The sequence below is a fragment of the Nylanderia fulva genome, unplaced genomic scaffold (assembly GCF_048542155.1).
Source record: "Nylanderia fulva isolate GAGA-0341 unplaced genomic scaffold, ASM4854215v1 Scaffold69, whole genome shotgun sequence".
Lineage (NCBI taxonomy): Eukaryota > Metazoa > Arthropoda > Insecta > Hymenoptera > Formicidae > Nylanderia > Nylanderia fulva.
The window spans coordinates 214,255-237,654 of record NW_028190797.1 but is presented as its reverse complement, the minus strand read 5'-3'; the positions used below and the strand labels follow the sequence as shown (position 1 = coordinate 237,654).

Below are 23,400 nucleotides of genomic sequence, written 5' to 3'. Positions count from 1 at the left end.
GCTTATCTCTGTCTTTTTGCGTTTTTATGACTCTGTTTAATTTCTTTAGACATCTGTATCCTACTGTTATATTTGATTTCTTTAATTCTGATGCTACTAGTTCCGAGATTCTTTCAATATAAGGTATCGCTATGAATTTTTTATTATTGTCATTATTTATGATTTCGTTATTTATATCTTGAGTCATTTCTTTGTTTAATCTATTAACAATAAGGAACTTCAGTCTATTATTGATTTCTGAGAAAATGAGATAGATTATGAAAAGAATTATTATAAAAGGTTGATATCAGAAATGATATATGTATATTAAAGAAGAAAACAACAGTATCAACCTAAAAAAGGACACCGAGCGTCTTGACGGTTCTTATTATGATATTCTAAAAAAATTGTCTACGTCATCTTAAAAATTGGGTATATATACAGCGCGCCGACATTGTAAGATACAGATATCGATTTGTTTTTTAAAAAAGTACACATTGTGATTATGTTAAGTAGAAAGAAATAATTTTTTAACAAAGGTGTTATGTTCGTTGACAAAAAAGTAAGTTAATACTATTTATTAAAAATCTAAATGTATTGTAATATTTGAGCGGATATATTAATTTGTTCACAGTGTCGTTACATATTATAACAGCATCTGACGCTCTAACTCATGCCAACAATCATGAATTTTGTACTGCGTTCGTCATATAATCTTATAATTGTTGTATTTATTTATGATGTCGAAATGACTAAATTAATTTTTTAACATATTATTAGGATATTGAGAAAGACTGTCGTACAGTCGAAACGTTTATCGTTTTTTATATTCTTAATATTGAGTCGATAAAATATTTCTTTCTGATTTTATTCACGTCTTGGCCTAATCACGGCCTTATTTACTAACATCTACTAAAAGGCAAATGAAAAATATAGGATCGAAAGAGTCTGAATAGCTTAGTTGGTAAAAGCAGTCGCCCGGAAAGTAAAAGACGCGGGTTCGATTCCCGTTTCAGCGACTTTTCGGACCTATATTTTTCGCGCCTATTTCTCCATATGTAAGTTTCGAGATTAATTTATATATGGAACTTAGTGATCTCAAACCAAGAGATATAGTTCCGAATAATTAATTTTTCGTGCTTTGGCTCTGTTGGCCGATTTAAAAAACATCATATTTATATTTCTAATATTGAGAGCCGATAAAAATATTTCTTTCTAATTTTAAATATAGTGTTGCAATTTACAATGTATTTATCACTGATTTTAATTTATTAGAAAAAATGAAGTGTTTTGATAAGTGACTTAAAACAGAAGATGAACGATTTAAAAAGGCGAGAAATTCATTTAGACACAGTGTGATTGGACACATGAATCACTCGTGTTAACCGGTGCTTAAAGTAATCAGCACGATCAGAGAATCCTGTGTTCAATTGACCAATAAACAATGTGTTTAATTGAATGCCACCTACTTAAGAGAAGTGTTCACGAATAAGTAACGTATAACAGAATCTTAAATTTAATCGTTCATGATCTAGGTTTCATGTCTTACTCTTAATCTATTTACTAATTTTTAAAGGATTTTCTTCTTAAGATAGGATCCTATTGATGCCTACTTTAGAACAGCGTATAAGTAGGAAATTCATAAAATGAGAATTTTTCAGTTTGCATTTCTTCTTTTTTTTTTTAAATTATTGAGATTTACTTACTTGCCAAGTCTTCAAATTTGCGCCCGAAGAACTTGGGATATTCGCGACGCTTCTGCTGTTGTGTTTTCTCGGGTTCCTTTTACCTGGACTCCTGTCAGCACCCAGACTACACGGTGCATCTTCCTTGTTACTATTGTTCAATGTCGCCTCGCCCGTGTAATTATTCACCTGTTCGCCGACTTTGAAGTCAGTGGACCTCTTCCGCGGTGTCACTCTGGGTATATGTATTTCTTCGAATGACGGTTCCGACTGATTTCTGGTCTTACTGCTCTTCTGGAAATGCACGTTCTCGTACGAGTGATCTCTGGTCTCGGAATTACTTCTAGCCAGATGTCTTCCTGCGTAAGGACTCGAAATCAGATCGTTGCCGGTTTGACGCTGGAAACGTATATTCTCATAAGAATGATCCTGCACACTGGCATCGTGGTTTTCTGAATTGCTCCGTTGAAGAACGGGACGAATTCTCGAACAGCAGGATGACGGCGAGGATCTCGAAAACATCATATTCTCGTAAAGATCCTTCTGCTCGTAACTGTCTTGGGAATAAGTGAAGGCGTCGCCGTTGCCGGTAAGAGGACCGGAACAATGAGGTGAGTTCGGAACGCTGCTCTCCGCCAGGGTTTCCAAATTGTCGTGAAAGGGATAAGGTGGAAGAGATGTGGGCTCGCTCGAATCGTAACGATTTTCCTCAAAGGTCTGACTGGACGACGACGAGGTGAGTGGACTTGGCACGTAAAAGTTGGAGGCGTTGTCCTTTTGCGGGGGAAACACCTCCGTCACGCTAAGAGCCTTCCGCTTCCTGATGCCGGCGTTTATCTTGCTGAACTTGCTACGGAGCACTTGTTGAATATCGGCAATTCCCTTCGTCGTGCCTGCAAATATCCTTTTTCATGGGTTTGTTCTCTATTGCTGCACTTGGTAACTAATGGATATTGATGCAATGGGTTTGTTCTTTATTGCTGCACTGCTAAACTAGTGCAATAAGTTAGAATAAAACAAGTATATTTCGTTTCATTCTAACTTACTACATTAGTGTGCACTGGTTCAGGAGTGTAGTAATAAAGAATAAACCCAATATATTCGCGCAGAATATGAGTTATACTCTTCGGGTTTGTTCTTTATTGCTGCACTGGTGAATTAATGTACACTGGTGCAATAAGTTAGAGTAAAACAAACTATACTTGTGTCACTTTAATTTATTGCACCAGTTTACCAGTAATAAAGAACAAACCCTTCATACCTGAGCCAAGTAATATAAAAAATATGCATTTGTCCCCTTCAGTGTTTATGGCACAAGTTTTAATATATTTTTTAACTTTTGTATTTTGGACAAACAATTACTTTCAATAAAGATATATTGCTAAAGATAAATTCATTAAAGATATTCAATGGAGCTATATCAATTTAGCTTTTTAACCTAGTCTTTTTCAAGTTGATTTACAAAATTTCACCTGGAAGCCTCAGGGAACTGGTTTGTAACAGTTTCTTCGACGAACTCCCATCCTGAAGACTCTTTGCGGCCGGTGAGGCCTCTCTGCTAGCCTGATGTCGATCTTACCGCGTGTATAACCGCGTGATTCGTGCCACTCTGTATCAGCGCCTCTTGCGGCTCCGACGACTCCTGGACGGAGCATCTTCGTCGCAGCTTCCGCCAGCGCTGGCTGATGCTCTTGTTCCACAGGTTCAAGTCTGAAAAGACATAAAGTCTCTCAGGATATATCACTCGCGCGGATTAGGATCATTAATTCTCTCACTCAACTCGAAAATGCACTAGAGAATATCGTTTTAAGAAGATGGAAAAAAAAAAAAACTGTTCCGCTTCCCGGTCGTCAGGCTTTAACGACCGGAAACACTTATCTCTTCCCTACACGAGGTGGCACGACATCTTTCTATTTACGCGCAGATAACGAGTTGTTGGTCGAAAAGACGCGTCACGCGGCTTGGATGAATGTAACGGTAATGATAGGACATACTATCGAGAGTAAAACAAAACGAGCGATGACTCGTGCACGAATATGAAGCTTACTGGTCACCGCTCTTCCTCAAACATATTATTATTGCAAAATAGTCTTCAGAGAATGATAATATTTTATTTCATTTTAATGTACATAGATATATGTGTAAATCATTTGTAATAAAAATTATGATATTAATATAAATATAATATTAATTATAATTTAAATTATTTTCAATTATAAATTAATGAATATACAAAAAAAATTTTTTATTTAATCACCACAAAAGATAAATCTCACAAAATAAAGAATACATAATAAATATAAATAAGTAAAATAAAAATAAAGGATTAAACAGAATGAGTTATTAAAAATGATTTTTTTCGTAAATTCTAAAATATTTGTTTTAAAGATAAGATTACTTTTAACTAAAATTACTTTTGTAATTTTAAGAGATATTTTGCGACAACATGATTTTGTTTAAAGCGCTTGCGAGATTTCAAGGTCACCTCAAGATTTTTTTTTAATAGAATCATTTTTTTATACATGAATCGATTCTTTTCATTATTCTGCATAAAAGAGCATCAAGATATAATCAATATTAAAAAATCGATATTTATAAAATATTTTATAATTTAATTTAACATATAACATAAATCAAAGGCATATATTTTGTAATATAAAAATATTAACGTTTCCAATAGAATCTGTATCTCTAAATTTTTTACTGAATACTGAATAGAATCAATTGATGACAAGTACCAAATTACACGGTGCAATTACCTATCTTTATTGAAATGCAATCATGTGCATTTACCTATATCAATTCACCTATATCATTTACCTATATCTTTTTTGTTGTAAAATTAGTATTTTAAGATTGATTAAAATAATGATATAAAATAATATACTTATAGTGATTTACTCTGTATTAAATAAATTATGTTACATTTAAGAGGGAATACAATTAATTATACTCTGAAAAGCCAAATTAAGAAATCTACAAAATTGTTAAATTCATTCATTATAATTGCATCACATAATTTTCTATAAAATAAAAACAAAATATAAAGATAAAAACAGAGGTAAAGAAAATGACTTATAATGTCTTGCTTTATCAATGATAAATGAGATCTTCGATTATCTCTTATTTTATCAAACAAAATTTTTTCTAACTACTCTTCATTTTTAAATTTAAATTCCTATTATCACACTCAATTGAGTGTAAATAAATAAAATCTTTATCTTATCAGGTAAATTACAAGAAAACTCATTTCATAATTTCATCGACTCACTTAATGCGCTCACAATCACAAAATACATTATCGAATCCATAATTACAATTCAATATAGTCTCCATATCCTCCCCGTAACATCCACGTGGCTGGAAGATAATGAAACCAGAGCCGCGAAGTGACGTTAATTTCGCGGGGTTGCCTTCTCTCCCCTTCTTTCGTCTCGTCGCACCTTGAACGGTAACCTTGAGGAAAGTCGGAGCATAACGTGTCTCGCATCACGTGTCCGTTACACACGCGGTGTCATGAATTATCAAAGACGAACCTTTACAGGTTCAGGTCGAGTTCACGAAAGAGAATTATAATATGGCTATTAAATCCACGATATATTTCGTCCGACGTGATATACCGACGATACCGGGTGATGCACCACTGACGCCGGTTGCGCTTATCCTGACGACGGGGTTACCGTCATCCTGTGTAAAACGCACTTTCACTTCTCTCGTATCTCCCCGGATGCGTCTGATTTTACGAGGCGCCGACCGGACGTTGCACTCTTTTTCGACCACCTTGTACATAAACGTAAGATGACGCGCTTACGTCCAGGTGCCTAATCATCTTCGTAAACATCAATGCAAACATATGTATAAAATTATATTTTTCGGTGTTGAGTTCTAAATTACTTTCAAAATTTTTTACACAACGATCGCCAGGATTGAATCTGAATCAGAAAGTTCTATGAAATTAGCAGATATTTTTCTAAGAAATAAAGTCTCCCATATGAAATTTGTATATATAGATATATCTCAGTAAATTCTAGGAGTATTTTTCTGGAATATAGAGTGGACATATATAGTTTGAAATGAGGCAGAACTCATAGAATCTCTCTCTTTCAATCCTGAAATGTTCCAATCTTATCTCAAAAAGCGGCGCAATAAACACGATTGGAGGTGAAGTTGTGTATTCATAAAATTTTTTTCCAATATAAAAAAACTCATCATCGCTCCAAATGTATCTGATACATGAGGTTCTGTAACGGCTTACAAATAGAACTAATTTTAAAAAATTATATATTAAATATTTTAAGTTTTTACAGTTCATCAATCCTTTGAAAAAATAGGTGAATAAATTAAACGCGATTAGAAATATTCTTCTTTTCTTCAGCATTGTTTATTTATTTCACATTAGTACTCCATCACCACATTATATGCGCATTTGTCTTCAAGATAGCTTAATCCGAGATCTCGACAAGATGGTTTAATCCCGGAACAAGTCGACTCCATTAATAGAGGCTTAGGGGGAGTGTTGCATTAACATTTGCCGGCATCACGGTATGTTCCATGCAAATTAGTATCGATTGTAGAGAGTGCGGAAAAAGCTTTGTCGTTGCAGATATTATCATCGGAAATTTCAATCTCCCTCCTGTCTCAACAACATCCTTTACATATGAGTCAGAGATTGCAGAATTTAGACTAGTTCAATAATAATTTTCTCCCAAAATAAAACTCAATATATTTTTGGCTGCGTTTAGGTAAATTATTATTTATATATTTTTTTTAATATCACATTTTTAAAACGGTTGACTCTAATTCGAGTCAAAGTGAGTACTCTTCACGAGTTCATATCCAGGTGATTTTTCCTCGGCAAAGAGGGGTTGAATATGTATTTCTCCAAATACCAAATGTGATCATTCTCCTCTGCCATTTTTTTTATAAATTTATTTTTCCGAAGATCTTTTCAAAGATTATTTGTCACAAAAGCACAGTCACATTCATTTCATTTTTTTTTTATTTCAGCATAAATTTAAAAAACTTGTATATCCGCAAATAACTTCATTCTCTTCGCGATTTTTCATTAAATCATTTCTTTCCTCTTTATTTTCCTCGCATATGATTTCTCTTTTCGTAATATAAACTAGAAAAGTTTATTCTCATGGAAATAGAATTATTTTCCCATTAACTTCTCCGTGCAATTTTTCTTCGAAAAAGAATAATTTCTCCTTCCTCAATGCCATTTCTTCACAGAGAGAGACTCGACAAGCAATAACATTTTCTCACACTAGGAACTTGGAAAGCTTGTACTCGTCCGGGTGTATCATCATCTGCAGCTCTAGGCGCAGTAATTCGGCGTAGATGTAAAAAAAGCCGACGATGTAAGCCAACATTTCGTCTCGGAAATCGCGGGAAAATCACCGCGATCGATCGCCGCCAGTGATCGTGCTGTCCCAGCAAACACCAAGTAACAATTATATAATTGTTAGTTATAATTTCCCACTCAACAATATAAATGCAATATAACACACGTATTATATTGCATTTATATTGTTGAGTGGGAAATTATAACTAACAGTTTTATAATTGTTACTTGGTGTTTGCTGGGGTGTTGCCAGTCACGATCGTCAATTGTCCCACGATCGTCGATTGTTCCACGATCGTCTCCTCAAAACCACCTCGGAGACGAATACCTTCTCGCGCAATTTCGCAACGAGCGAAGTTCCTTCGTATTTCGAAAATCGCAGGCTATGTCATCTACGCCAATCCACACCGTGCGCGATCTCGGCACAGACTGGAAGGCCACCACTCTCGGACAACTTCACGTTGCCATGTATTAGGCGTCACACACGTGTGCGTGCCACACCGGCGTGTACGCCACACGTGCGCAACACTCAGTACCTGTGCATACACGGTGACACCGAAGAAAAATTCTCGCGTTCAACCGATTAAAGACAGTTTCAATTTGATGCCAATTTCAGCTACTACCCCCACCATTATGAAATGTATTTCAGTTTATGTAAAATTATGTAATATTAAAGTATAAAATATTTCATAAATTTTTTTAGTCTTATAATTTATGTCTTATGCTAAAATAAAGCAAATGAATAAGTCTTATGCTGAATACTGCAAAAAATTAATTTATATAAAAAAATTGGAATGAGTCCATTTAAGAAAACTATACTATGCTTTATATCATTTTAAAAAGCAAAAAATAATTTTAGGACAATATTACAATATGTCAAAAACCTACCACTTATTTTAACTAATACATTTTTTCTAAAACCCCATGATTTCCAAATATTTGCTCTTTAAGATTAAAATAATAAATCACCCTGCATTGAGAAATACTTTAAACCATCGAAAAAAAACATATTGAAAAAAATCACTTTTAAATATAAAAAAATAAATAAAAGAATAATTTTGTAAAAATATAAGTGATTGAGTACCTTGTAAGATTAATGTTTAGAATTAAAAATAAATTAAATATTATAATAAAAATATTTTTTATTTGAAATAAAATATTATTTCTCATTTTTTTAAATTTAATCCGAAATTTCGATATAAAAAATTATTAAAAAATTGCGAAAAAAGGTTGTGCATTGATATTATTAATTATAAATTTCGAGAAATTTGATTGGAATAATCAAAAGGAAAAAAGAAGCGATGGCTTTTTTAAACAGATCACCGTGTACATGATTGCAGACAGATTGTGTACTGATTGTGGGAACTGTGTGTTAAAGCGGTCTCTTTCACTCACGTATACGTGTGTTTCGTGCATCTGTGCACGCATACATACACACACGCCACATATACACACATACACGTATACGTCTATCAACGTACATCACGGCTGCGTGCACACCCTATATGTACAATTGCATTCGTGTACCTCATGGTCAGGGCAAGACGTATTATTCTCTACGATAATGTAAGCATGTCTTTTTTATACACAGATACATAAAAGTAGACACGCGCGTTTTCGTAAATAAAAAAAAATGCAACGATTTTCGAATAGCAATAATCACACGTAACAAAAACTAAATAAAAAATAATTAAATGTACTTCACAGAAAATTTCCTTCATTGTCATCAATATATAAATTTTGGACCTATATTTTTCTCGCCTATTTTTCCATATGTAAGTTCGAGATTAATTTATATATGGAATATAGTAATCTAAAACCAAGAGATACAGTTCCGAAGAATTAATTTTTCACGCTTGGGCTCTATTGACCGATTTAAAAATTTCATATTTATATTATTATTAATACTGAGAGCCGATAAAAATATTTCTTATCTGAATCAATATATAAAATAAGAGTATACAACATACAAAATTATTTAAAAATCTGTACATTTTATCTGCATATCTATATATTATATTTTCATTTAATTTGCATTATTTATAAAAAATCTAAATATTAAAAAATTTAATTTAGTAGTAAGTTGTAATAAATTAATCTTATAAAATATTTTAATAAAGATTATAATTACTATATTAATAAGTTAATTTGAAGTAAATTATAAATGAGATTTTATTTAGAAAAAATTTCTATTTTGTTCATTTGTTCAATAAATATTTGTGTGCAAAGCTTGCAATATATTATACACAAATAATTTTTTAAAACTGTTTCTCTTAACTCAAAGTAGCTCACACACTTACACAGAGAGCTCTTCTTTTGATATCATTCCCTTCATTGGAAGATCATTCGCCGACATAATCAATCGCGTAGAAGATCGTATGCGAATAACGCTCCATTTTATATCGTCTTATATATACGGAGCTCTCGTATATAAATAAGCAAAGACGGCCGCGAAAGTGACGAAGACTGTCGGCACGAACGATGATAAACATGCTTTAAAGAGACATGCATGCAAGTACGCACGCACGCATACGCAGCACGTGCGCGGATGTATGTGTGTACGTGTGCGTGACTTAAGTGACTCGCCGTGCGTGAGGTCAAGCCCGGAGAATGTTTCTTCTATTGCTCATTGTGTGTCTCAGGGGGCCCTGACGGGCCGGGCCCCTATGGTGCATTCGAAGTAAGTGGCCGCTCTTGAATAAGAATTTGCGTCGCTATCGAGAAAACGTGAAAAAATCACTTATTATTAGATTATTCTCTACGACCAGTTTTCTATGTGAGATCAGTTTTAAAGAATATTTTTTTTATTTTTTGACGTAAAATTTTCTTATAGTTGTATAAAAAGATTCTTGTACTAAAAAAAGAAGCGCAATCATATTTTATATTTTATTCATATTATCAAATTATAATTAATAATTATTATCTATTTTGTAAACGTAAATAATATTAAATAATATTGTATATAGTTTATAAATAGTATATAATTATAATATATGCATATATTATAGTGTGTATCGCAATAATTTTTTCAACACAAAAATTGTACTCTAAACAGTTTATTTATTTCGAAATAATTTAAAACATTTTATATATAAAACTTGAAAAGAAAGAATTTAAATAGCTTTGAATGGATTTTACTATTAAAATCGCAGAATAATTTTTTTAAACACGGACGCTTTAGAAATGCCTTGCAACGAAATATGCATATTTGGATTGTTTTTCAAGATTTTTAAAGGACAAAAATTAAACTGTGTAAAAAATAATATTGAACGTAATAAACATTTTAGGAATCGAAATGTTGGAACAAAACTGTATTTGTGTTATAGCAACTTGCGCATAGGGCTCGCTACAAATTCTCCTTTCTTTATTTCTATGGTTTTCTTACTTCACTTATCCCGGAAATATAAAACTTAACATCATAATACATATATATAACATTTATTTTGATACTTCGGAGTTATAAAGCGCTTTTTTGTAAGCAACGTATTCAAACTTTTTACAATATCTCTTTAATCCTTTTTAACCATAAAAGCAACATTATCTATAATTTTTCTTTCCATTCTCTCTCCCATCTTTCTTTCCTCTCCTTAACCGCCTTCTTCTTCTTCCCAATCCTTTTTCAAAAGCCTTTTAGAGAGGTATATGGGGTGTTTAGGAGGATAGAATCGGATTCGAACCTGGGACTTTTCACTTATCAGTCCGCAACTTTCACGAGAGGCCACATGTCACCCCCATTTAACATTATAATTTGCGCGAATCTTACACTTCCGAAAATTGCACGACATAAAACAGATTTTTTAATACAACGGTAATTAAATTATCGTGTCGATTGAACAATTAAAGGTTGAGCGGAACATAACCGCAATTTGCGAACGCAAAAAGCGATTCGCCCGCAGTAAAACCACCGATCACTCGATCGCGGTTTCACGACGATTGGACACTAATAATTCTTAAACTCATATAAAACAAGGCTCAGTCGTGTCAGACGATCGGACACTCGGGAGTATTCTTCTGGTACACGTCAGCGCGCAGAAAGAAGAAGGAAGAAGACGGGGACACGCATGACGGAGAATGGAACGGAAAGGGGGCCTACTCTGGGGTACACAGTTGCAGCTGGAAACACGTAGTAGACCACTGTGAGAGAAAGAGAGAGAGGAATGCGTAAACGTTACACCGTAACTAGCTCCGCTCGCTCTCGACCAATTCCAAAAAAAAAAACCGCTCGCAGTGAGAGAAGATAAATGATGCACTTCAAGCTCAAGAAAAAGAGGATCAATCATATATTGATTATTTGGTATAGGATCAATATTTTGCATAGAAAAGGGAAGAATATATTTTTCTAAAGAAAATATAGAGAAAATGTGATTGAATAGAAAAGAAGATTATTCCTGTATGAATATTTTCAAAATTATCAATTTCAGGGATTCGAATTAGTTGACCAAAACTAGCTAAATATTGATTTATTGAAATTTCATAACGTTTCGACCATATAATTGTGGTCCTTTTCAAGTGAATACACTAAAATTATACATACATATAATTAGATTGAAATAATATTACATTATCAATTTCACTTTATATTTAAACACCACACTTTCATTGGAATAATTAAGAAAAAATACAATTATAGAGATTACAAAATAATATAAAAGATTGATATAAAGCGTATCTTATTAAGCGTAAAAGGAAGACGGTAAAGGCTCATGTTCTCCAGACATGTTTCGGGTTAAATTCATTCCTCATGGTCACGACAGAGCATTAGTGCGTCACCATTTCTGACGACAGTGTAGACGTAAGGAAGCTCTCCTATAAGCTCGCATTCGAAAAGCGGCATAATTTACTCGTGATGTTTTTATTTCAAGCAAGGTCAACGGTGACGTGCGAAGGTCATAGTCGTACATTGCTCTGTGTCGTTGATATAATAATAGTATCGCTATATCTATATGCAGATTCGCCGAATTGCGTATGAAATAGCTGAATCAGCGGAAATCGCGTTCCCCCGCTTCAAGACAAAACCTGAAGAGACGCAAGGCTTGCATTTATCGGCGTGTTAAGGAACGCGTGTGTGCGCCGTAAAATAGTTGTATAGAGAAACTGAGCTCACAATTATGTAAATTAATTCAAATCAATATTTAGATAGAAATGACAGTTATGAGCAATAAAATGGATATTAATATCCTGAAAGAAGTGCGTTTATGGCTTTTGTGCCTTATGAAAGCATAAGCGCGATGATTACACACAAGTGTGTAAATAATAATAATGAATCAATAAAGTTTTCCCTCTGTAACGAAGAAATGGAAAAACTCAATCATCAAAATCTATATAATTCTATATATATATATATATATATATATATAGAATTGTAATCAATAGAAATAGATTTTGAGGATTGAATTTTTCCATACAGAAGAGATACTTTATTAATGTCTCGGAACCAGCTTTAAATATGGAAAAAAGTTTCAGACAAAAGTTGTAGAATAAGGAGGAATTAAGGAGGATATTTTCATCCTCTGTTCCCTTAATATTCTACAACTTTTGAATTTTTCATATCTAAAGCCGTTTCTGAATTCCAAAAGTCTGAGTCAGAATTTAGAGACATCCTGAATAGATATAGATATAGATATAAATATAGATATAGATATAAAAAAGGAAGAATATATTCTTTTGTAAGACGAAAACGGAAGTATTCAATCAGAGATATTGATTCTACAATAGAAAAAAAGAAGAATATATACTTCTATATTCTTCCTATAAAAGAATATATTCTTCCTTTTTAATTCAATCATATAGACATTTCTTTTTGGCGAATATACATTGTCAGCATAAACCTAGATTGAATAACGCGACGACTTGTACAAACTGCCTCGTACTCTTATGCAAATTTGTCATTACTGTCCCTTCATGGGAAAGCGAGTTATTATCTTCTCTTTTATTCGATTAACATTTTCAATATATTTCATCGTGCGTATAATATTACAACGGGGCGCGTTCGCTCGCGCGACATTTTTAGCGCGCACTTTTGTCGACGGTGCGAATTGTTCGAAACGTGTCCGCGGTATAATCGAGTAACTGTATGCAGACAATGGCCGAGGCCGTTCGGTACGCATCGTTGACTCCAATTATGCGAGTTCTCAACCTCGGCGCCGCCACCGTCGCCGCTGCTCCCGCGATTACGCGCTCATCCATGTGTATTGTCGCCATTTCTGGTCGACGCTTGTTTGTCTGTACTGAGGATTGATCTTCCACAAAGTTTTACGAACCACTAAATTTAATTCATTATTTAGCTCTTTAAGATACAGAGACATTAAATTTCGTTAAATTAAAACAATAATTGTATTTAATTAAGTTATAGTGGAATATATTAGTGTAATGTATGATAATAGTATAATTAAAATAGAAAATAAAATAACAAATCACATCAAGCTGTCTTAAATGTTTCTAACAAACATAACCGAAACTGCAAATATTATGTAAATATGACGTAATTACTTATAAATATTTTTAGACCGGGCCTACAATAGGTGTAGTAAGCTCTAAGCCTTAAGAAATTGATCAATCACGATTATTCTCTTCATTCTTGACGGTGATTGATGAATTTCTTAAGACTTAGAGCTTACTACACCTATTGTAGATCCGGCCTTTTATAGTTGAAATCGTTAAATATTAATTATAAAATCATTCTTATCAATTATAATATAATTATTTTAATGAATATTATTAATGCTGCATTAATATAATTAAACACCAAGCAATAATTTATACATATATGCAATAATAAAGTATATTGACACAATTACACAAAAAGTGTTGACAATTTAATCTGTGCAATTTAAGACATGTATACCCATATCTAACAATATATATATAAGAATTTTATTGAATTTAAAATGAATTATCTAATAGGAAATAAGAAAAAAAAGTTACAGACTTGAGTATCTCTATATTTATAAATATATTTGATATATCGTATAGAGAAAATAAATATAAATGTGGTTAAGAGAAAATCATAGGTAAAGTAAAAGCTGTGAAAATAAAGGTAAGACAGAGAAAGAGATAGGTAAATAGGACAATGAGAGAAGGTAAGAACAAAGGTTTGAAATTATGTCACGCGAAAGAACAAGCGCAGTAAAAAAAGGAAAGAATAGGAAGGAAGAAATTAAAATTAGTTGCAGAAAGGTGTAATATAAAGAGAAAACAAACAAGGAAGAGAAAAAAAGTAATCGAGAAAGGAAAAGAAAAGGTTAAATTTCAATGTCTCTAACAAAGTAGCTGGAATCGATATAATGGCGAATGGCAGTCGTTGTGAGGTAACCCGCTTCGCAATATTATATTATTATTCCACTGGAAATATCGGTGAAATCGTTTCCATGTAACATCGCGTTCGTTCTCACACTCAAGGCCGCACGCACAATATTTATATCCAAAAGAAAAAAATATGCAACATCCGTTCTCCGGTAAGAATTACCGTTATTGAATCATTTGTGGTTCGGCGCTTACGAATGAAGAAATGTTAAAAAAAACTTTCTGCCAAAGCTTCCTTAGTAAGAAGTACATCTGAAAAAACTACATCGAAACTCCATGGCTCAACGATTGTAAATCGTATCCTAAGATAATAAGGAAAGAATATAAAACAACTGAAATATCGGGAGAAAGCTCGCGAGAGCAAATATAAGTGAAGAAATCAAGAGTAGAAGTCTTATAAGTGAAGAAATCTAGAATAGAAGTCTCGTAAGTGAAGAAATCAAGGGTAGAAGTTAAAAGAGATGTTTTTAAGAAATGCGAATGTATTTATATCATAGGAAAAACTGTTTGCGCAAAAAAAGAAACAAACATTCATGAGTGTGAGTCATATATAGAATAGATGAACAGATGATTAAACATCGCGGTGCGCACAACAGACGGGGAGAGACTGTAGAAGTAAGTATTCTGCAAAGATGTGAAGCAAATACGTCGAGAGAGACTGTGTGTGAGTCAATAAACTTGAACGAAACGTAAAGGGCGGAAACTACCGCCGGGCTCGTATGGTTTCTACTAACCATAGAAACGAACATCTATGAATAGATGAATAAAGATCGCGCAATAGTGAACGAGGAAACTGAAGAGGATCCGCGGTATATTATGCCGCAGAAAATAAATTACGTTCAGTGTTCAGGCTTTTATATTCCGGCGGGTATTCTCCTGTCGAGAAATACGTGAGAGAATGCGAACGCACTTAGCAATATGTACGCGAATTATGGGTACGGGTACAGCGTGACGTGAATGACTTTTGACAGTTGTTCATGTCATCTCCATTACAATGATGAAAACTAATGTTTCTAGACATCTATTATGTATTTTGTTACACAAATTTTATAATCTTTTTTACACATATATACAAGATGTAACTGAAAAAACATTTATATAGGGCACATCATCAGATTCTCTAGCCAATTTGAAGACGATTTTTCCTCAACGAAAATATCGAAAGGTCATATCATTTTGCATGTTCCCAATTTTTGTCATTATACATCTTTGTAACGAATTGTAAGCCTTAAATTAAAATTCTATTAAATAAAACTCCTATTTAACTGAAGAATGTATACTTAGTTTTGTTAATATTTTAACTACAAAGTTTAGTTTGCAAGAAACTTTTCTTTTTTAATCATTTTCAATCATTAATAAAAGTTTAAAAATATATTTGATATGCAAATTTTATATATTATATGTCAATTTATATAAAATGAGATAATATTATTTCTTCGATCGTTAATGCATTTATGCCATGATGTTTAAGCGGTCATACGATTGTGAATAAGCGATGACCGACGGTGTCAACGTTCGCTGACCAGAAGAAAAGGATTATTCAAGCAGGAAGTTGTATCTTTACATCGAATTTCAATCAGGCAACTACCGTTCGAACTTCCGGTCCATATATTCCGTTAACTGAATAACTTTCAGATTTGTGTGACTGAAAGAAACCGCAAACTTCCGCGAATAAACGCTGCAATCGCTGAGAACCGCTGCAAAATGTTGTAAACCTGATTGGATGCAATCGCATGTTACCCTTCTCTTTTTTAGTCCCTTCTCTTTTTCATTCCTCAAATGCCCTTTTATTTAAACAAAATTAAATGTAATAAAATTAATATTGGAAATCGGATAATTACCACAATTAAATATAATAACTATAGTGACATAATTAATTTTAAGCTGTCGCTAATTAAATGGCAATTCTCATCAGAAACTCCTATATTATCAGTATCTTAATATTAATCAACTATCTAAAAAACTTAATATTAATCAACTATCTAAAAAAATCTACGATGAAAAAGTAATGATCTAAAAAAATGATACTTTTGTTTGAAAGTTAATTAATTATTCATAATTTTCAAAAATAAGAGAAAATTATCAAGAGATTTTTTTCAGGTTACTAATATTCCCTATTTAAATTCTTAAAATTCACAATTATCCATAACGACATAAAAAATTAAACTTCCACACATTTGCGGTATGTGTGTGAAAACGCTAATGACTTAATCAGCTCATCCGGATTTTTCTTCAAACAACGGAAAGTAGAAAAATATGTTTCAGTACTATTAATGACAGCCGCGATATGTAATTTTTTTTTAAGAAGGCTTCAATCATCAGATAATTAAATAATCAAATAATCCAAACCGTCATTATTCTTTCTTACGAGGCTTACGATACTAGACATGTCATTTATAATCCTAACCTATCATCTTTAGCGTCGCGCTCCAACATCTCATCACGTGATTGTTTGTGACATGAAAGCTGGAGCTCCGTCAATGAAATGTCACCGCACGTTGAAGACAACAATGCGACGAATAAGACACACGTGCGTTTCTCTCTCTTCCCATGAGAATGTCATCGCACACGACGTCTTCCCGGAATTTCGCCATTACGTCGCGGACATTGCCGCAGGAATTCCATAAGTAATAATTTGGTACCCCTCTCGTTCCCTCTTCAACCATTACGACCACACTGCTGAATTGAATTATACCACCATAGTAATTTGTCGGTCTGCGATGTAATTCGGTGATGACAATTGGCGACCCGTGTAATGTGTGGAAGCAATGTTTTATTGAAGCAATTTGGCTTTAGGAATGAGAATTTTGGAAGTTTCTGTGGGAAAGTGTTTTTCTTTTCGAATAAAATTATATTATATAAAAGATGTGAAATATAAGAGAGTTCTCTTGATTTTTTCATTTATAATTAGAGAAAAATATACCGAAAAAAATTGTATTCTCAAAGTAAGAGGATTGTATTATTAAATCCTTCTTAACAGATATTGTTAAGTATTTCAAGAACATCCACTTCAAACTAAAAGTATATTTTTTGTTTAACAAATTATCGTATATGTTTTTTTACCATTCATTTAATATACTGTATATGGTCATGTTGCATAACGTTGCAGTTTACAAGTGTAATATTTCTCACAAGTGCAGTATTTTTCACTGTTTTTTAGTTTATTAGAAGAATTGATGAAGTTAAGTGGCTCAAGAAGAAACGACTTAAGAGAAGTGTTCAAGAGTAAGTAACGCGTAATATAATCTTTAATTATTGTTAAGGATCCATCATCTGGTCTCGTGTCTCATGTTCGATTTATATATGTATATATCTATATATTTTTTATGGTCTTTCTTTGTCTATGTGCTCTAAAATAATACTATAATAAGTATTTTTATGTTAATAAAATAAATCCCATTTTGTCTACATTTTTATAAATTAGAAATATCTGATATTAATCTTTAAAAGTTTCTCCTTTTATGGTAAGAGGATCTTTTTAGCGTCTATTTTAGGACAGGGTATTTTAAAATTAAAATTAGAAGTTCCTAAAATAAGAATAGAATTTTTTAGTGTACATAACCCATATAATTTATATATTTGTAAATTCCATTTATTTAGTGTATATAATATTTTATTAGCATAAAATTAGCATTGATCTTAAACAATAAATTTATATAAGTATCATACTGACTGTTCATATTAAGTTTTATTTCAATGACGAAATAATAGCTTCTTATAAAATACTTATAAAAAACAATAATATATCTTTAATGAATATTCCCGCCCCTAATTTTTTGCCAGATAATTTTGAAATTTGCAAGAAGATATTATATAACCGTTCATTTTCGACATTTAAAGTCTTCGGTATTAATAACGTACGCCACTATTTACGCAATCGTCAAAACACTCATTGTTCACATAATTAAATTTTAATAAGCAAGACGTGTTGAGGATGTTACCCGAGAGCTGCACTCTCTCGGGGATACATAGTATTACAATAATATTGCGGGAATACTTTTTTCCCGATAAGACTTCTTCGCTACGGAATGTAAACTACGATAAACAGGCGCCTGCCAGCTGCATCAAATTCATTCGCTGACAGACAGACAAGTTCTCTGTTCGTCAACACTAATGAATGCTGAATGGTTTATTAAAATCATTTCTTTAATCAATAATGTAAACATCCCATTATATATTGTATTTCTCCAACTATGTATAATAATAATAAAATAGATAAAACGAAATAAAAAATGTATAAATATGAAAATTTATTTTTCGTACTTATACTCGCCCAAAAAATGGATAAATATTCAATATTAAAATAGGTCATGTTGTGAAAACGTGATTTCTCCGTATATTTTACACATACAAAGCTTGCGTTATATCGATTAATTTGAGCATTATCTCTTATTGAATATAAACAGGGGTGTGAATCGGAGTGCATGTTATCGCGAGTAGTCGAGCAAAAGTCACCGATCACTTCCAAGTTTCGCGCTAATAAATCGAGCAGCTCAATGAACTATGCTTGAAAATACATATGATGCAGAGTTAAAATAGGCAGTGATGGTTTGACTTTGAAATAAATGCATTTAATCGTAAATTTGAATAAGACCCGAATGTCCACTGATTAATCACAAAATTCTCTGATTGGTAAATCTAGTAAAAAAGCTTAAACACTGGTTGAAAAACTCTAATCACCAATCGATGTGAGTCGTCATTGGGATAACCTCGTAGATTTTGCATTTTGATTGTCCAGTTTACAGCTCTTCGAAGTAAACAAACGCGAATGCGCAATAAGAGATGTTAAAAAAAAATGTTAATAAAAAACCGATAGACGGCAGAATTATCTCCCAAATGCACAAACATATTTGTACAGCGCAAAGTATTTGTAATTAAGTGCACAACAAACAGCTATGAGATTAAATATCTTACAAGTATTTTAAGTTCAAAGTTTGCATGATTTCAATAATTCTCTATAACGATTTAAAATAAAAACAGTATTTTCAAATAAAAAAATCAAATTTGAACTCTCTATATCTAACTTCATATTTCAAAAAACAAGACATTTAAATACATTTGAACCTGAACCAAGTTAAAAAATCTTTTATTGACCTATCAAATTGAGAAGTGCCGGAAATAATATTTTTGTCGAAATATTATTTTTTATTTGAGTCCTAGGAGATGAAACTCGCGATTATTGGATTTGACACGGATATTTAAGCATATATATTGAACTTGAGCTCATCCCATAATAACGAGACTTGTTTACACCGAGTCCGGCCACGCCGACGGCCTCGTAATCTCCAGAGCCGCTTAGTCTGCCGTTTTATAATCTGACTCTTCTCGCGGTACAGTCATCGGACGGTGTACGATGTCTCTCCGCAGCCGTGTGCCCGTAAATAGAAACTTTCGCTGTCGTCGAACCGCATTGTTCGCGATCGTGACCGCGACACTCCCGAGAAATTTCCTTCGCCGCAGTGGGTTTCAAAAGAGCGCGTGGGATATTAAATAAATTGTTGACATTACGCAAAAAAATATGTAAAATTTATCTCTTTGAAAAAACTCGATACGTATATGATAAAGTAAATGGGTTTCGATTAAATCACAGCTGTTCTTCATATATTATAGCTTATGACCTACTAAACAAAAAATGAAATTGTCACAAAACGTTAAATATAATCACCAGTTATTGAGCTAAAGCCAATCAAACAACTCGCAAAATTTTTCGTGTTTGACTGTAAATCAATAACTGTCTATTATTTGGCTTTGAACCCATTACATTTTTTGTTCAGCAGATCATAAGCTACAATAAATGAGAAACTCAGTTGATTTCACCGGGATTCAATATCTACAATTTCAAATAGGTTCAAAAACCCGCACTAATTTGATATAAAATTGAATCTTGGTAAAATCAGCTGGTTTTTTTCATATGTTGTAGCTTATAATCTGCTGAACAAAAAATGTAATAACTCAAAGCTAAATAAGAGACAGTTTCTGATTTACAACTAATCAAACACGAGAAACTCGAGTTTTTCATATTGTTTGACTAAATATTCAGTTACTGTTTGACTAAAAGTTCAGTTACTGTTCATTATTTAACTTTGAGGCAATTACATCTTTTGTTCAGCAAGTAACAACATATGAAAAAATAAGCTACAACATATGAAAAAATAAGCTGATTTCACCGAAATCCACATAAAATTAATGCCGAGTACTTTAATTAAAGACTAAAAATAGTCATGTGGAGAAAAACGGATAATAAATTGATATTTAATAGAAGAAAATGATAAAATGTATGTTATCCGTGAGATTTTATTTAAGAAATCAGCTTTCGCACACTTTTAAGATGACAAAACAAATTTATTCGGTAAGTACATTCGAGAAGCAGTTCTATATTTATTTATGCATGTCAGGGTGAAAATGTCAGACATTTACCACGCAACTATCGCAGATTTCTCTCACCTTTACTATGCATTCTGCTTGTAAACGGCTCGACAAGCAGTACAGTAAATCACATTAACGGCAATTTATATAAAAGAGGATGAAAGACCTTATCGCGCAATTTATAAATCAACGACGAGACTCTTTCTCTCTCTTTTTCTATTCGTTTTCCTCTTCATCAAGTAAAATAAAAATATAAACTAGCAAATATTTAGACTTCAAGAATTTTTTTTCAATTTCGAATAAATATCTAATAATGAGATAATGCAAATCTTTAAGATGCTATTTTTAGTACACGATTAAAGTAATAATAAATATAAGATACTTGATAAATTAATGAAAAATAAAAGGGATAAAGAGCCGTAGCCGGAAGTTCGTGCTAGATAAAGTATTTTAATTATTACAATATATATAATGTGACAAACGTTTCGGTCTATTTTAGACCATCTTCAGTGACTATTTAAATAATTATAAAATAAATTGTAACATTCAGAGTCAAAAAAATTATAATAATTTAATAAAATAATAGGTTGTCGATATATATAAAATACCATAGCGTCCGTAAAATTTATTTGTGCTGTAAATATTAAATTATTGTCATGAGATAAGAATAAAAAATCGTAACAAACTTTATATATAAGATATTTAATCCCATCAAAATATTTTTAAAATCTTTTAAAAATATTTCTTAAAAGATAAAATAATTCTCAAAAATATTTTTAAAATGTTTCTATGTCCGCTTTTTCATGTTTAAACAATATTTTCAAAAAAATTTTTGAATTAATACATTTAAACTAATATTTCAAAAATATCAAATATTTAAGAAAATATTATCTGAGCGATAAAGAACATTTAAAAAATATTTTTATAAGTCTTTTAAAATATTTTAAAAAATGTTATCACAAAAAATTTTTAAATCATTTTAAAATATTCCTAAAACAATTTTAAAATGTTTTTATGCAATATTTTATAGAAATATTTAAAAATGTTTTTTGAAAACATTCATTTTGTGCTGTATAGAATATATTGCTAGAATTATATGTATATATTTTTGATACGATAAATTTCTTATCCCCTTCTCTCCCCCCCCTCCCCCAAAAAAAAGAAATTGCTTGGATTAACGCAAAGTATATTTGCGAAACTGCTCGCGAAAATCACCCGCTACTTTGCAGTGCATATGGTTTATCCTGGCGGCATTACATAAGATTATAAGATCTCACCTTCACTCGTGTCAAAGGTCGAATCCCCGCTTGTTGTATTACTCACGCGATCTCGGGGTTACGTACACGTGAAACGCTACCCGTCACACATCGCGTACCTTTCGCAAAGACCCTTTTTTTCTCCCTTGCGGAAATTCCGTCTTCCCTCCAAGGAAAATCCCGCAATTCTCAGTTGTCATCGCAAACTTTCCTTTCTGCACCGTGGAATTTCTCTTGCTAAGCAAAATCTGTGACCTCTTCGTCGCGACACAAATTCTTTTCCCTTTTTTTTCGAGTTAACTGATAACGTCGCGGGCGAGGTAACGACAGCAATTAATAATCACAGAAGAGCAAATTAGTTTTCGTGAATAAAATTGAAGGTTGCTACATTGAAAAATTTGCGAAATCTCTATTCAGAATTGTGAATAATACTTATTGTTAGACATTTTCTGGTAACTTTTATAATTATAATGAGAATACTTATTAAGTCAGCTCTTTTTAATTTAATTTTTTATAATTATAATTATACATATATACAGAGTGTCTCCTCCGACCTGTTAATGTCAGATGAAATCATTTGGAGACGATTTTGTCTCAGTGAAAATATCGAGGCACCAATAATTTTCGAGTTATAAGCGATTGAAAACAAAGGGGGTTTCGCAAATCTTGTGGAAATAAAATTTTAACAAAACCACATTTTTCAGTTAATTTCGGGTAAAGTTTACTAAAAGAGTTTACTTTAATAAAAGAATTTTAATTTAAGGCTTAGTTACAAAGACACATGGCAAAAACTGGGAAAACATGCAAAAAAATAATAATCTCCTTCGACATTTTCACTGAGGAAAAATCGTTTCTAAATGACCCCAGGATCTGCCATTAATGTTTTTCGGTAAGTCTAAGACTGTCTGTATAATTATAACTGTGCCAAATGTAATATATGTACAGTGATCTATTAAAATGCAAATAGAGATGTTTTCATCTTTTGCCATCCATTAAAACTTGTGTTCTTACATTTAAAATTGATCTGTTAAAAGGAAAGATATCAACTTAATTATGAAAGAAGCAGATGTGCTACTATGAAACTTGGAAATTTCTGCCTTAGACTTCAATCGATAATTTAAATCTTTTTTCTCGTTACAAGCATTTCTCTTCAACCCCTGAGGATTTTGGATTTCCAAATATATTTAAGCAGCGATGTAAAATTATTTCCAAAATTAAGAATTGGCAATTGTTTATTCATAAATTTATTTACCATCTCATCATAAAACTTATTGTAATAATTCTTATTTAAAAAAAAAATTAAGAATAAAGGAGCTAACAGTACACATATCCCGAAGACGTTCAGAGAACATCCTGAGGATGTTCGAACGTCCTCTGGATATCCTCGGAATATCCTCTGAATATATTTCGGATATGTTGTGCTATTATGGCTTCGCCATAATAATTTCTCCCGATATTCGTCTGA

General features: G+C 32.3%; 1 protein-coding gene across 1 annotated transcript in view; it reads right to left on the bottom strand.

Moving 5' to 3' along the window:
* Nucleotides 1–23,400, bottom strand: part of LOC114937169 (uncharacterized) — a 48,202-nt gene that overhangs the window by 3,727 nt on the left and 21,075 nt on the right. Inside the window, 3 exon segments of the mRNA XM_085488391.1 lie at nt 1,686–2,557; nt 3,137–3,230; nt 3,232–3,374. Coding sequence (XP_085344517.1) covers nt 1,686–2,557; nt 3,137–3,230; nt 3,232–3,374 — 1,109 coding nt within the window.